Raw genomic sequence first — 15,281 nt, 5'->3', positions numbered from 1 at the left:
ATGTTCCAACACCATACTGATTGTGGTTACTCAGATGTTGTTACCACTTTTAAAATCAGTTCATTACAACCACAGTTGGGTTCGAGCATGTAGTGGGATTCGTCAGATGTTTTGACTGACCATACGTCGCTACATATGAAATGCCTGCATGCTGTTAATGTAATTCGCTGTTGTTTATAATGGTATCAAAATGAGAAACCTAGTATTTTAATCAGAAAGAGTCTCACTGTAAAACTAAAATCTAAGTGATTTCGAATGACTTTCTTGCACAATTTAATTTTCCTTTCTCAAACTAAAAGCCACGCAACTCAGCTTACATACCATGGACAAAATGTCCTTCTAGCACAAAATCGCCTCCCACTCACGGAATATACCGTTATTCGTACTATATAACTGGATGTGAGAACCTTCACAAATAGTGGAATTTGCGTAGATGCCAATGACTCCTGACGGACAGACATCGCTCGCCATTTAGGAAATTACTCTGTCATCAACATGTTGTTATCACTGCCCTGTTCCCAAAAATAAATGAACACCTTCACATTCCCAGCACACAGCTGAAGCTTTCCTTTGAATCTTATTAAATCTATATGGTATTTTCACTGTTCTAATATTGGACTGCATCACTGAAAGACAAAATATTCCTTACAGTCAATCGATTAAAATCCATATCATATCTAACAATCGAAGTGGGATTAAAACAACACTGAAATACAAATTTTTCTTTGTTTCCTCATTTACTTAACTGTCAGAACTCTATAGCAAAACTGAAAACTTAGCATGTTATACCGGTTTCAAATGATATATTTAAACCTTCATGAAAAAAAAAATTTCAAGGGAAAGAGCCTCCAGAGTAACATTTTTATATTACTGTGAGCAACACATACACTATGTGATCAAAAGTATCCGGACACTCCCAAGAACATACGTTTTTCGTATTAGGTGCATTGTGCTGCGACCTGCTGCCAGGTACTCCATATCAGCGACCTCAGTAGTCATTAGGCATTGTGAGAGAGCAGAATGGGGCGCTCCGCGGAACTCACGGATTTCGAACGTGGTCAGGTGATTGGGTGTCATTTGTGTCATACGTCTGTACGCGAGATTTCCACACTCCTAAACCTCCCTAGGTCCACTGTTTCTGATGTGACAGTGAAGAGGAAACGTGAAGGGACACGAACTGCACAAAAGCGTACGGGCCGACCTCGTCTGTTGACTGACAGAGACCGCCGACAGTTGAAGAGGGTCGTAATGTGTAATAGGCAAACATCTATCCAGAGCCCCACAGAGGAATTCCAACCTGCATCAGGATCCACTGCAAGTACTATGACATTTGGCGGGAGGTGAGAGAACTTGGATTTCATGGTCACAAGCCACACATCACGCCGGTAAATGGCAAACGACGCCTCGCTTGGTGTAAGGAGCGTAAACATTGTATGATTGAACAGTGGAAAAACGTTGTATGGAGTGACGAATCACGGTACACAATGTGACGATCCTATGGCAGGGTGTGGGTATGGCGAATGCCCGGTGAACGTCATCTGCCAGCGTGTGTAGTGCCAAAAATAAAATTCGGAGGCAGTAGTGTTTTGGTGTTTTCGTGTTTTTCATGGAGGGGGCTTGCATCTCTTGTTGTTTTGCGTTGCACTATCACAGCACAGGCCCGCACTGATGTTTTAAGTACCTTCTTACTTCCCACTATTGAAGAGCAATTCGGGGCTGGAGATTGCATCTTTCAACACGATCGAGCACCTGTTCATAATGTACGGCCTGTGGCGGAGTGGTTACACAACAATAACAACCCTGTAATGGACTGACCTGCATGGAGTCCTGACCTAAATCCTATAGAAGACCTTTGGGATGTTTGGAAAGCCGACTTCGTGCCAGGCCTCACCGACCGACATCGGTACCTCTCCTCAGTGCAGCATTCCGTGCAGAATGGGCTGCCATTCCCCAAGAAACCTTCCAGCACCTGACTGAACGTATGCCTGCGAGAGTGGAAGCTGTCATCAAGGCTAAGGGTGGGCCAACACCATACTGAATTCCAGCATTACCGATGAAGGGCGCCACGAACTTGTAAGTTATTTTCAGCCAGGTGTCCGGATACCTTCCATCACATAGTGTAAGTTTCTCATCACAGGAAGTAATAACAATTTCACGTCGTCACTTGCTAATAAGTATTTTTAGTATCACTTGTTAATTACCTTGCAATTTTAGATAATTTTTTTGCATTACAATTTTGTATGTGTTCATCGTTTCGTAACAAGTCATAGGAGTGAAGGAACACTCTAACAAAGCATAGCTGCAGAACAGCTTTCGTGTCAAGCGGAGTTTGTACTTTCAGATGATAAATGTTGTTTGTAATGGCTTCAGCAAATTTTTATAAGACCACTCAGTTGGTGACATTTTTACAATGAGGTTGTTTCACATGTTTTAGGTCCGCCAACTGCTTGACATCTATAGGTGACGGATAGTCCATACTTAATTACAGAGCTACTCCATGTAACAGTCGAAGCATTGAAACTGCACTATGTAATCGCCAATTTTAGATCTAGAATATATAAAAGCATGTCATTCTACCCACATTTGTGGTTACTTTTAATTACGATCAAGTGTGAGCAGCATAAACTGCTCTATGAAATTTTCAGAGACTAAGAATTCGTATCAGATTGATATATACCATGTCAAACATTACAGCTGAGATGGTAACAACTGCGCGGGTAATTGTTCGAGTTCGTTCAGCAGTGTTCCTTTGTAGGCTTTAACTTATAGTTAACTGCGAGTACATTTCAAATAGTACACCATCGGCACTTGCTTACGACGGAGGATACAGTCAAAATTATAATGAAGTTAATTGCATATACTGATGACCTACCGGAATCTACATGAAGTTGAACTTGGTGAATTGAGAAATGTTGCTTTTATGTGGGGCTAGAGGAAGGGAGACCCACTAAAGCCAACAAAGAATTCTGATGACTTAAGCACTCTTTCTGAAAACTCTGGTGACTTCAACACTTGAAACAATAATGATCCTCTTCCAAGCGATACTGAATAGCTGAATTTAAATTTGGAAATTTGTGGTGCTGAGTTCATCGGTCCCTAAGCTTACGCACTACTTAATCTAACTTAACTTAGGCTAAGGACAACACACACCCCCATGCCCGAGTGAAGATTCGAACCTCCGACGGGGGGAGCCGCGCGAACCATGACAAGGCGTGGCTACCTCGCGCGACTCTGAAATTAACATTTGTTATTTATTTTATATGTAAATTCTGGTTCCATGCTTTGTTTCATTTGGGGTTGGATTCATAGCTTCCTCCGCTAATAATTTCCTACAAGAAGGCAGCTGGAAACTGGCTCGCATTCTTTGGATTGGAATTGAGAAATTAGACAAACTCTGCTTGACTGACCTTGCTTCAACAGCAACACATAGCAGATGGAGTGTGGGTAATATTTTGTTCGCTGCATCAACAAGCAGTGTCAGCTTTAATTACATACAAATCTCGGCGTTTGGGATACAGATGATACTTCTGATGACCATCTCTAGGGCTAACTTATAATATTCCGTATACTTTCCAAAACACTAATACAGGGATATTACAAATGATTGAAGCGATTTCACAGCTCTACAATAACTTTATTATTTGAGGTATTTTCACAATGCTTTGCACACACATACAAAAACTCAAAAAGTTTTTTTAGGCATTCACAAATGTTCGATATGTGTTTCTTTAGTGATTCGGCAGACATCAAGCCGATAATCAAGTTCCTCCCACACTCGGCGCAGCATGTCCCCATCAATGAGTTCGAAAGCATCGTTGATGCGAGCTCGCGGTTCTGGCACGTTTCTTGGTAGAGGAAATTTAAACACTGAATCTTTCACATAACCCCACAGAAAAAAATCGCATGGGATTAAGTCGGGAGAGCGTGGAGGCCATGACATGAATTGCTGATCATGATCTCCACCACGAGCGATCCATCGGTTTTCCAATCTCCTGTTTAAGAAATGCCGAACATCATGATGGAAGTGCGGTGGAGCACCATCCTGTTGAAAGATGAAGTCGCCGCTGTCGGTCTCCAGTTGTGGCATGAGCCAATTTTCCAGCATGTCCAGATACACGTGTCCTGTAACGTTTTTTTTGCAGAAGAAAAAGGGGCCGTAAACTTTAAACCGTGAGATTGCACAAAACACGTTAACTTTTGGCGAATTGCGAATTTGCTGCACGAATGCGTGAGGATTCCCTACCGCCCAGATTCGCACATTGTGTCTGTTCACTTCACCATTAAGAAAAAATGTTGCTTCATCACTGAAAACAAGTTTCGCACTGAAAGCATCCTCCTCCATGAGCTGTTGCAACCGCGCCGAAAATTCAAAGCGTTTGACTTTGTCATCGGATGTCAGGGCTTGTAGCAATTGTAAACGGTAAGGCTTCTGCTTTAGCCTTTTCCGTAAGATTTTCCAAACCGTCGGCTGTGGTACGTTTAGCTCCCTGCTTGCTTTATTCGTCGACTTCCGCGGGCTACGCGTGGAACTTGCCCGCACGCGTTCAACCGTTTCTTCGCTCACTGCAGGCCGACCCGTTGATTTCCCCTTACAGAGGCATCCAGAAGCAGAGTTAGCAGTTGTTGAACTTCGTCCTGAAGTGTCGTTGCACTGTTATGACTGACTGATGTGAGTGCATTTCAAGCACGACATACTCTTTCTCGGCTCCTGTCGCCATTTTGTCTCACTGCGCTCTCAAGCGCTCTGGAGGCAGAAACCTGAAGTGTGGCTTCAGCCGAACAAAACTTTATGAGTTTTTCTACGTATCTGTAGTGTGTCGTGACCATATGTCAATGAATGGAGCTACAGTGAATTTATGAAATCGCTTCAATCATTTGTAATAGCCCTGTACAATTTAGGATATTGCATGTAATAAATAAAAACAATGTGTCACAGAAGGAGGGAACGGTGGTACATAGAACGTTCGCGTAAGCAGCAGAACTGCAGAATAAGTCAGTCATTTTATTTTTACGGAGAAACCTACTAGGAAATTTCGTCATTATGAACGTTTCAGTAGGGGCAACATTACCGAAGATAGTAAACAGACGAATGTGATTAAAATCCTAGATCTTAGAAATCAACACCACCTTCCTTGGATCAAAATGATAAATGGGTGCTTGTATTGAATGACTTTTGTACCGCTCATAGTTGAATAAAAAAATTTAAAGAACATGATTTCGTAATAACAACACAATTACAAATAAGGCCTTTAAATAAAGAAAGTAATGCTGGAATTAGATTGTTTCTTTCGAAAGACTGAAATGAAAGAAGCCACAAATCTCATTCAGCCATGTACAAAAAAAATGGTTCAAATGGCTCTGAGCACTACGGGACTTAACATCTATGGTCATCAGTCCCCTAGAACTTAAAACTACTTAAACCTAACTAACCTAAGGACATCACATAACACCCAGTCATCACGAGGCAGAGAAGCCATGTACAGATTATTGGTTATTCTGCATGAATTAACAACGAACTTATTGCTCTGTTTGGCGAGGTGGATGCATGAATACTAATGTACAACTTATTGTTGCGGAACTGAGTTATGAGATGAAAGTAAAATGGATTACCTGACCAACGCTTTATCAAAAAAGGTCTGCAGTACAAGTCTCAGTTTGCACCTGTTTACATATGTTTCAAATGTCGACAGCAGACTCAGTTCAAAATGGCAGTACGAAAAACGTTCATCTGCCACACGTGTATCTTCGATCAGTGCAGAGAGATAACAATTAGCATTCCGTCCCTGGTAGTTTCGACAATTTTGTATTACACCCGTTTAAAGTTAGAATTTTCTACATTTCTTCTCTGTGAATGTATGGTCCTTGTCTCGGTAGACGAGCTCGCTAACACACGTTAGTTTAATGGTGCCCGATCTGCAGACGGCCGACTGTAGAAGATATGCTAATTTGACCGGCAGGGAGAAAAACGTAGTGCTGTGCCTGTCCTGATTACAAAACTGAGCGCTAGATTTCTATTCTAATTTTCAAAACTCGCCGCTGTTTTTCATGAAGTGAAGGCATATGAGGTTGTTGATGGCAATGCGATAGCCGGATGGAAAAGTTAACTTCAACTTCCTCCTAGATGCTGTTTGAGTGGAGCAGGCTACGTATTGGCACCCTGATTTCAAACTCAACTATTTATTTACTTTTATAGTCACAAGTACCAAAACAAACGACACACTAGAACGTGCAAGCATCCACTACAGCCACCTGCGAGGCACAGATTCACACGTGAAGCACTATAATGAGAATAGAAGAGAAACTCCACAAACACCAATGAAATTGGGGCATGACTATTGCCTTTAAATTATTGACTGGCTAAAAATGTGTGGTACCTTTTGCTTGACAGTTTCTCAACAGGTTATGTTGCCTCATTAAACTCAGAGTTCCTACAAAAGGATTCTACAATTAATGGAACTGGTTCCTTTGGCTACATGATTGGATATGTCCTTTCAGCCTAACGTAGACCACAGACATCATAAAGAGACAGACGAATCAAACTTATCAAATCCTCAAAGCTTGTTCTGTCGCAGGCATCGTATTCATTAGTCACCATTCTCTCCAGTTCGTATTCGGGCAGACTTATTTATGAAGGGTTAAAATCTACAGAGCAAACATAAACAAAAGTGACTAATTGCTCGCTCGAACGTTAAATATTGCTACCTTCAGAAAAGGACACACAGCCACACGTAGCATTGCGAATTAATTTAAAAAGTTCATTGCGGTTTGTGGTAAACAATCTGAAATTTTGCAGTTGAAGTTTTCCGGACTCTTTTTGAATCAATAAATGCATCGAAAAATCAATTTGTGTATCTAACCATTTCTTAAAAAATTTTATGGGTATCATTTGTACAGCTGTTGCTCTGTACTTACCGACAAGACGAAACAGGTTTAGTGAACTTACTCGAGGAAAATTTTCCGTACAAACACATAATAAAATGTCTACTGTTCGTCCTCGAGCACCTGTACAGCTTCATTATCTGTTATAAGCGCCAGTTGCCATATTATGGCAACCGTGAAGATAGACATCGCTTTAGTAAATGTAATCGCGGTGTGTTTTCCAAATCTTTTTGAAAATAATTACAGACGGCGAGATAGGGAGCTACATAGTGGATCCATAACTCTGCTTTTCTCGTGCCGTGCACGGGCTGCAGAGGTTGGCGAGAGGAACGCGAGAATATAAAGGCCAGTTGTAGCTGAGACCAGGCGCGTGTCATTCTGAAGGATATCTGGTTGGGAGACTCGTTCTAAACGAAATGCGCATACATTACGTCTGTTAACTGATGCATAAATATTGTGTGCGTTTATTATTCGTTCTTAAAACTTTTATTAATGTTACTTTATTAATTTGATTGTAAATTACTAACAATGTTGGGCGGACAACGAATTATCAAAGGGGGATCGGAGTGCAATATACAGTCACACTAAAGCTGATCGCTGTTCGCGGGTATTATTTCACGAAAATAATCTGCGCCGTTGTTTGACGTTTAATGCTTCGGGAACCGTACAAGTGTAATTAGGTGGTGCAGATAAGACAACTCTTTCTATGGCACAGGAGCACGATAAATCAGTCAGAGAAATTGACGTACGTTCCACATGGAAAGGAATGACTAACACTTTTGTTGTTAAATAATGTGACTATATGTTGCCACCCGAAAAGAACAAACTACTTTGCCCTCACATCTTCAAAATGTAGTTTGTACTGTCTTGAGAGTACCTATACTGTGGCTCATATATGTAGACTTCGCACTGATTACACGTTTGATGAAGGAAGGAGTATGTTTAAATTGTTTCTGCAGCAACGTTTTTCTTCCTTACACCTTTACCTACACAGGTTTCGACACCTTTCTGCCATCACCAGCGGGCTCTTAGTTTATATGATGTCTGAAAAATCAAACATAGATTTGAAAAATAGCAATTATTAAGTGCTTGAAAAACATAACTGTCGTTTTTAAACTTGTTTTTAAATTTTCAGACATGAAACACTGTCATTATGGAATGTAAATTCAGAAAACACGTATAGGTGAACGTGTAATTTCCTATTATTGGAAAAACCATTGGCTTTCCCTCCAGTGATTAATTCTGCAAACATCGATGTTAGAGAACAACACAACTCAAAGGGGGATCATAGCTCATGGAGGCAGAATTGAAGGCGCTCATTTAATTGCAAGTTAAGGATACTGCTCAGACACTTTTATTTTGTACAGGAAATTCAGTTCTATTGCGGAGATACGGTACTGCTTCAGTCTGACTGCAAAGAAACTGGCATTGCCAGGGTTAAATGAGGTGCTCTGGCAATAGCCTAAAGCTATTAAGGGAAACCATGAAATTTCTAAATCGGAATGGCACGTTACGACTTAAATGTGGCCCAGGCCGAGGTGACTAATCACTGTTAGCACAAGCACTTTAGCCTAATAGAGAAAAGATTGATAATGTATTTTTGTCGACCTACCATTGTGCCTACCATTGTGACAAGTGTTTGCAGGAATAGCCTTACTTTGTGATACTTGACAGACTGATACAGCCAGATCTATGCCTACTACACACCGTAGGCTTCTGTAATTTCTTCGTTTGTGTCTCAAATCTATTCACGCGAATGCTGGAATGGTTTCTTAAAATACCATGGACGGTTCATCCCTCCCGTCACTACCACTCCTACAGTCCTTTTCGAGCACAGACAGCGTTCTGTATAAAGTGACGCCATTGTTAATACGATGAAGTCTCACCTTCCTTAAAATTACTTGATTCAAAAGTCCTTCCATTCCTTTCTCCTTCCTATTACGACTTGGTCCATTTACGGAAATTGAGTAGTGCATCGTCTGAAGCATCCTGACCAATGTTATGTACTGATCTCCTTTCGTATTGTAACTATTACAATACGAAAAACTGGCAATGACAGTTGATTTCATCTTAGAAAACTAGACGTAAAACAGATCTTGGTGGGGCAGTGATAAACAATTACATTCCGGAAGACTGAGATTTAAATCTTTGTGCGACCGTACGATTTACTTTTCCCGTGGTATCCCTGAATTACTTCAAGTAAACCAATTCCTTCCATACCTCCTACCCATATTTTTTCAGAAACCTACCTCAAGCAGTTTAGAATGTTATTTCTCATGTGACTTCAAAAATTGTGAAGTAATGGTACATAATTCTTAATTAGTTTCAAAATCGTATGGTGAAAACACTGCCCTTAATAATGTGTAGAGGATAAGAACACGTAGAGAAATTCAAATTAGAGCAGGCTACAGAATGACGAAATTTTCCTGATACATCCGAATGGACCATTCGTCCTACAGAATGTCGCCCATATCCTAGAGTATAAATCGAGGAAAGCGTATACTATAGCAAATGTTATGCTTCAAGACTATTTACGTTGCTTTAGATGTGCAAGGAATCCAGTTTATTTGAGCATTCGGATGATGTTTGGAACTTCTTGTCCTTTCCCTCAGCAGTTTGTCATGTGTCATTATGGCTCTTCCAGATTTTTTTTTAAATTCTGAGCCGGCCGCGGTGGCCGTGCGGTTCTGGCGCTGCAGTCCGGAACCGCGGGACTGCTACGGTCGCAGGTTCAAATCCTGCCTCGGGCATGGATGTGTGTGATGTCCTTAGGTTAGTTAGGTTTAAGTAGTTCTAAGTTCTAGGGGACTGATGACCTAAGATGTTAAGTCCCATAGTGCTCAGAGCCATTTGAACCATTTAAATTCTGACTTTTAGATGCATCTAAAATAACTGGCTTAGGGTTTTTAGCTGGTTTTTTTACTACTAACCTATAACAAAATTGAGTCTCCATAATTACATGACATTTAACCGTTTTGGACAGCTCAGTGATTCGGACGATAACGACAGATTGCAATCTTGGACAAATTTCGACAGCCCACTAGCCAAATGAACATATTAAACAGAACTTCTCGTTAGCGTTTCTACTACGATGACTCTCCATTAATTAACTGTTCAAAGATTCGAGCTCTGCCGGTGACTTCAATTTTTTGGTTCTTTAGCTGTCTGAGGTCCTTTCTTATCCACCTGCAGTGGATACTCGCAGTGCCTCAGAGACTGCTAACGTCTAGAGAGGTCTAGAAAAGCACGGGAGTAATTCAAGGCAAGCAACATAACTCCACTAATCCCCAGTCAAGAGAGGTGATGCAACTGATAAGGCACAGGAATAACATGTAGAAGGAAGGTGGTTCAAGCTCCGCTACGATTGCCACGATTTAGTTTAGCGAATGCCAGATGCTTCTTTAATGACGAAATGACCATGTACTTTGAAAAATATTTTATGTAAAACAAACATCATTTCTCAGTGTTCAGGTTAAACAGATGCTAGATTAATTCTTCATGAATCCCTTACTGTAATATCTGTACAAGGACGATGAAGTCGTTAGAGACGGAAGTATCTGAACAGAGGCTTCAGTTTAATGATAAGTTCTCAAAGTACAGAAGCAACTTTATAATTAATACTTTGCATTAAGAGCTACATTAATAACAAGAAAAACATCTCAAAAATAACATAATTAATCTGTAGAAACAATTACTATTTCTTTGAAATCAGTACTATGACTATATTTTCAGTAAAATACCACTGAACTTTGGATTACTCAAAAGGCAGGTTGATACAAGTTGTCACATTCTTCTCTAAAAACAAAGCTTGCGTCTTTGTAAATCAGCCGAATGCCCGTTTCAGATTTTCTTTATAAATTCATTTAGCTTCCGCCACTCTTAAAAAAACTATTTCAGTGGTTTTAAAAAATCCTTGTTGTTGTTGTGGTCTTCAGTCCTGAGACTGGTTTGATGCAGCTCTCCATGCTACTCTATTCTGTGCAAGCTTCTTCATCTCCCAGTACCTACTGCAACCTACATCCTTCTGAATCTGCTTAGTGTATTGATCTCTTGGTCTCCCTCTACGATTTTTACCCTCCACGCTGCCCTCTAATGCTAAATTTGTGATCCCTTGATGCCTCAAAACATGTCCTACCAACCTAATGTCCTTATGTCCAGTAAATTCTTCACTTATTCTGTCCCTTTAGTATTTGGTCCAATGCCTTCACTTATTCTGTCCCTTTAGTATTTGGTCTAATGCTCGTCTTCGCCATGTGGAAAGGCAATTTAGATTTCAGAACAGTCCAGTGCTGAAACACAAAAAATAAAAACATAATACAATCAATGAAGGAAGATGTGTAATAAAAGTAGGAATATTTCAGAAGTCTTCTGTCATAAACAGAGCGTTGAAAGAAAAAAGCCAGATGAGGATGAAAAAATGATTGTTCACTGTAAATAGTTTCAAACGGATGTGATTAGTAACAATGCCTGAAATATGTATTTTTACACTTACTGTCTGTAATTTGGCTTAGAAACAGAGCAAGCTGTTTCTGCGTAACGGAGACGCACTCGGCTATTACTTGGTTAGAGAATTTAATAATCTGATTCAAACTGAGATATTCTAAGACTGGCACTAGATTCCAGTAGTTACTATAATTTTAAAATTATTATTCGGGTGTCAGATTTATGTCGTTCCATGATTTTCAAGAATTACGACCTCTCTTTGCCATGAGCGCTTTGAGCCAAGTTGTTGATAAGATCGCTGCGCTAGTTTTGATTCTAGCTCGCCACATGCGCCTGGCTCTGTGAGAATGACTCGTACCGCAGTAACGCTAGTGCTGAATATAAAAATATATCATTTTAAAATACGACACCCTCAGCCATACCTTTCGCAAAATTTATACCTGGTGATGTTAACTGTGCCAAAAGCTTATTTCGTTATTAATTACAGAGTGACGCTACAGATTATACCTGCATGCACTATTGTAGTACCCTATGAAATGTTGCATGTAAGTACATAAATAAGTACGATTACAACAGAACGAAATCATACAAGAAAAGATATTCCTTCAGTCATGATGTTCTTTTAATCACAGTTAATCTTACAAGGCAAAAAGAATTTATCAGATGGACTAAAACGTTTCATATGTTCATGCACTTGAAATCGTAAAACAAAAACAGGAAGTGAGATATTAAAGCCTTGTTGCTAACATAAGGAAAATGAAAAATAAAAAACACACTTTTTTGGCTCTGGCTATAAAATTCGACAGCTATTAGTAATGTATATTGATCACGTTCAGAATACCCCGAATCACCAAGTAAACTTGATTGTAAATAAGTCCTTTCCTCATAGGTACATTCCCATAAAGAAAGAGTTCCTCATTTCCTTACATGTATGTCTTGTCTTTCAGAAATCTTGAGTGGCTTATGCGATAACAATAATGACAAAGATGACGACAGAGGAATGAAAGGTAAGTTTCTAACTGTAGGTTTCTATTTTTATCGCATATTAAATCAAAAGAGCCGCTTTCAAAAATCTGCTAATAACATACTTACAAGTAATTTCCATGTAGTTACAGTGAAATGTATGTAGCAGTCATTTATAACAGTAACGATTTGGGTCACATTACTAAATTGACCATTATTTTATTTTAAAACTCCCTCATGGCAACTATAAGTACTAGAATTTTTCTCTATAGTTTCCATTCGAAAGCAAGGACCATCGTATGCACATTCATATTCTATAAGTAAATAGTGTTTACTGCTATTTTAAGAGCTCTGTTATATTCGCTGTAGCTATTCATGGTTCACCAAGGGACTGAAGAATGCGTCTTTGCAAACTTCATTAACACAGTTGATCAGTATTTGAACTTGCCGAGAAATTGTGTTGCAGTTACGAATAGTCGGTCTTAATGAATAATTATCTACCAGCAAAAATCGAGGTGCTTTATTTGCTCCAACCGACAAACCAGAAAGTCAGTTCATTCCCTGCATCGCAGTGTGCCAAAGAGTTAATTCAGCAAAAAGCAAAATTTCTACTTTATTCCAAGAGCGGCAAGTATACAGACAACAGTTACAAATAAAATACGGATCGACTAAAAATACAGTAAACGTTAAACACTTAAATAAGTGCTCAAAACAATATATATTTTAGTCTCAATTGCTTCTCATCAGTGTAATAAATTATGTGCTTTTTCATGAAAACAATGTTCGACGTAGTGACATGCATAGCAACAGCTTTCATTGCTACAAACCTCCTATAATTCCTCGCCATGCAGTACCTTTCATTCAGTAAGGCGGCTGAAAGAAAAGTCTCTGCAGCAAAAGCTGTAATATTATCACTCGTATTTAATTTGCTACGCGAAGATCTGCATGCGCTTGTGTATCTACAGATAACTGCAATTGTTACTGTCACATTTGTGCTCAGAAGTAACACTCGAAAAGACGAACTGTGATACTACAGTCCAGTTATCTGTTCAGACACGTGACGAGTCACATCGGTAAGGAACTGGAAAAAACAGGAAAACGAGACTAACAGTAGTGAGCTGTTGTTACAACCGGGAGAGAAACGCAGTCCGTCCCCTCCATGTTAAATTTACCCTTTCCTTCTGCGGAATTAAAGTCACCTCACCGCTAAGTTGTAAAGACCCTGTTTCTATGACGCAAAATTATTAGAAATGTATGTAAACAACTACACACGTGTGCCCTCCTCACGTAATTTTTAGACAAGTTACAAATTCACAGTATTCAGAAATATAGAAGACGATAAGCCTGAAATTTCTCAGTAAAGAGCGCAGTATGCACTTACGTTTGTGAAAAATGCGACACGAAGATGGATGTGTATGACTGTACAAATGTTCAAATGCATGTGAATTCCTAAGGGACCTAACTGCTGAGGTCAGCGGTCCCTAGACTTACACACTACTTAAACTAACTTAAACTAGCTTACGGAACAACACACACACCCATGCCCGAGGGAGGACTCGAATCTCCGGCGGGAGTGTATGACTTTCGAACTTAATTCCACGAATTAGTGTGCACGAACATAATGACTTGGAATTTAGGAGGGCTTGGATATGTTCCTGTGGTATCCCCCTCCATGTGGTTTAATGGGAGTCCACAAAACATCAGTATATGAAGTTGCTGGAAGGATAGGCGCTATTTCTGGCCCAAAAGTGTGACCATTTGAGTTCAAATTGCCAATGGAAAGCTCAGGGTGTATCCAATTGGCGGCCTCGTCCAAGACGCTTGGCGTCGGGACTCCACATCGCTCAACAACTTAAGCTGCCAGACTGCGATTACTTTAACAGTGTCTATCATGAACGGTATAGGACAGATTAAATACTACAGCTTACAACTCACCACCCGAGTTCATCGCAGTCTGACTCGTTTTTGGTTTCTGAGTAATGGGAAGTACAACCACAGCATAGGTATCACCAGTACGACCCGACAATGCAGACAGATCTATACACTCCAGGTTCGTAGTAACGTTGTGAACGATGCTGCACAAGCCGTCACAGACGTGTAGACAAGACAGCTGACATCACGTGGCTGTGGACACATTATGTGCTCTGGTGCCTGCTCATCACAGAGTACGATCCTCGCCTGTCCACCGATTCTACACACGCACCACTGTAGTAGCAGCACGCTCTCTGCCAGCTTAACCTTCACGGAATAACCAATCAGCTTTTTGAGGACCGAATATTTTATCCCGTTTTAATCACCTTAAACATTATGTCACTCCCTCTGATGTCTATGAGGCATGCTGTCACTTGACATATTTTTCCAGTTTGCTTTTTTAGCTCCTCACGCGCTGAAGTTGATATAACACTCAGCTCTCGATAAGAGAAGAGAGGAGACTACACGTGGATCATCTCTCTACAGTGTTGTCTTCATTGCTGGTACACTAGCTTACGCAGCCTCCGATTCTCGATTCATTCGGACCACTGTTATCAAGTGTTGGAGTTTTCACAACCATTAGTGTATAACATGCGACACATTTGCTCTGTTAAGAGAACTGGCTGGTAAAGAAGTAAGCTTAGCAAAGCATGAAAAAGTTTCATATTACGAATATTGCTTAAGTAACCTTTGCACTGTTTCTATAATTTCGCGGCTATTTGCCAATCGCTTCTAATGGGATGTCTATTCCATACTTGTTTCTCACACAATACTCATTGTTTTGCAACTTAGTCGGTGTTAAAAGTAGTTTATTGGCCATTAAAATCGCTACACCAAGAAGAAATGCAGATGATAAACAGGTATTCATTGGACAAATATATTATAATAGAACTGACATGTGATTACATTTTCACGCAGTTTGGGTGCATAGATCCTGAGAAATCAGTACCCAGAAGAACCACCTCTGGCCGTAATAACGGCCTGATATGCCTGGGCAATGAGTCAAACAGAGCTTGGATGGTGTG

At 40.1% G+C, this 15,281-nt stretch overlaps 1 protein-coding gene across 7 annotated transcripts in view; it reads left to right on the top strand.

Moving 5' to 3' along the window:
* LOC124556761 (nuclear factor 1 X-type) overlaps nt 1-15,281 on the top strand; it is a 587,449-nt gene that overhangs the window by 323,331 nt on the left and 248,837 nt on the right. For 5 of the 7 annotated variants that reach the window (XM_047130765.1, XM_047130766.1, XM_047130764.1 and 2 more), the window contains exon 5: nt 12,270-12,329. The exons of the other annotated variants lie outside the window; for them this stretch is intronic. In XM_047130765.1, coding sequence (XP_046986721.1) covers nt 12,270-12,329 — 60 coding nt within the window. The remainder of the gene's footprint in view (nt 1-12,269; nt 12,330-15,281) is intronic. 7 annotated transcript variants of the gene reach the window in all.

Source organism: Schistocerca americana, chromosome X (genome assembly GCF_021461395.2).
Source record: "Schistocerca americana isolate TAMUIC-IGC-003095 chromosome X, iqSchAmer2.1, whole genome shotgun sequence".
NCBI lineage: Eukaryota > Metazoa > Arthropoda > Insecta > Orthoptera > Acrididae > Schistocerca > Schistocerca americana.
The sequence above is the reverse complement of the archived record's forward strand: the minus strand, read 5'-3'. Positions and strand labels throughout refer to the sequence as shown.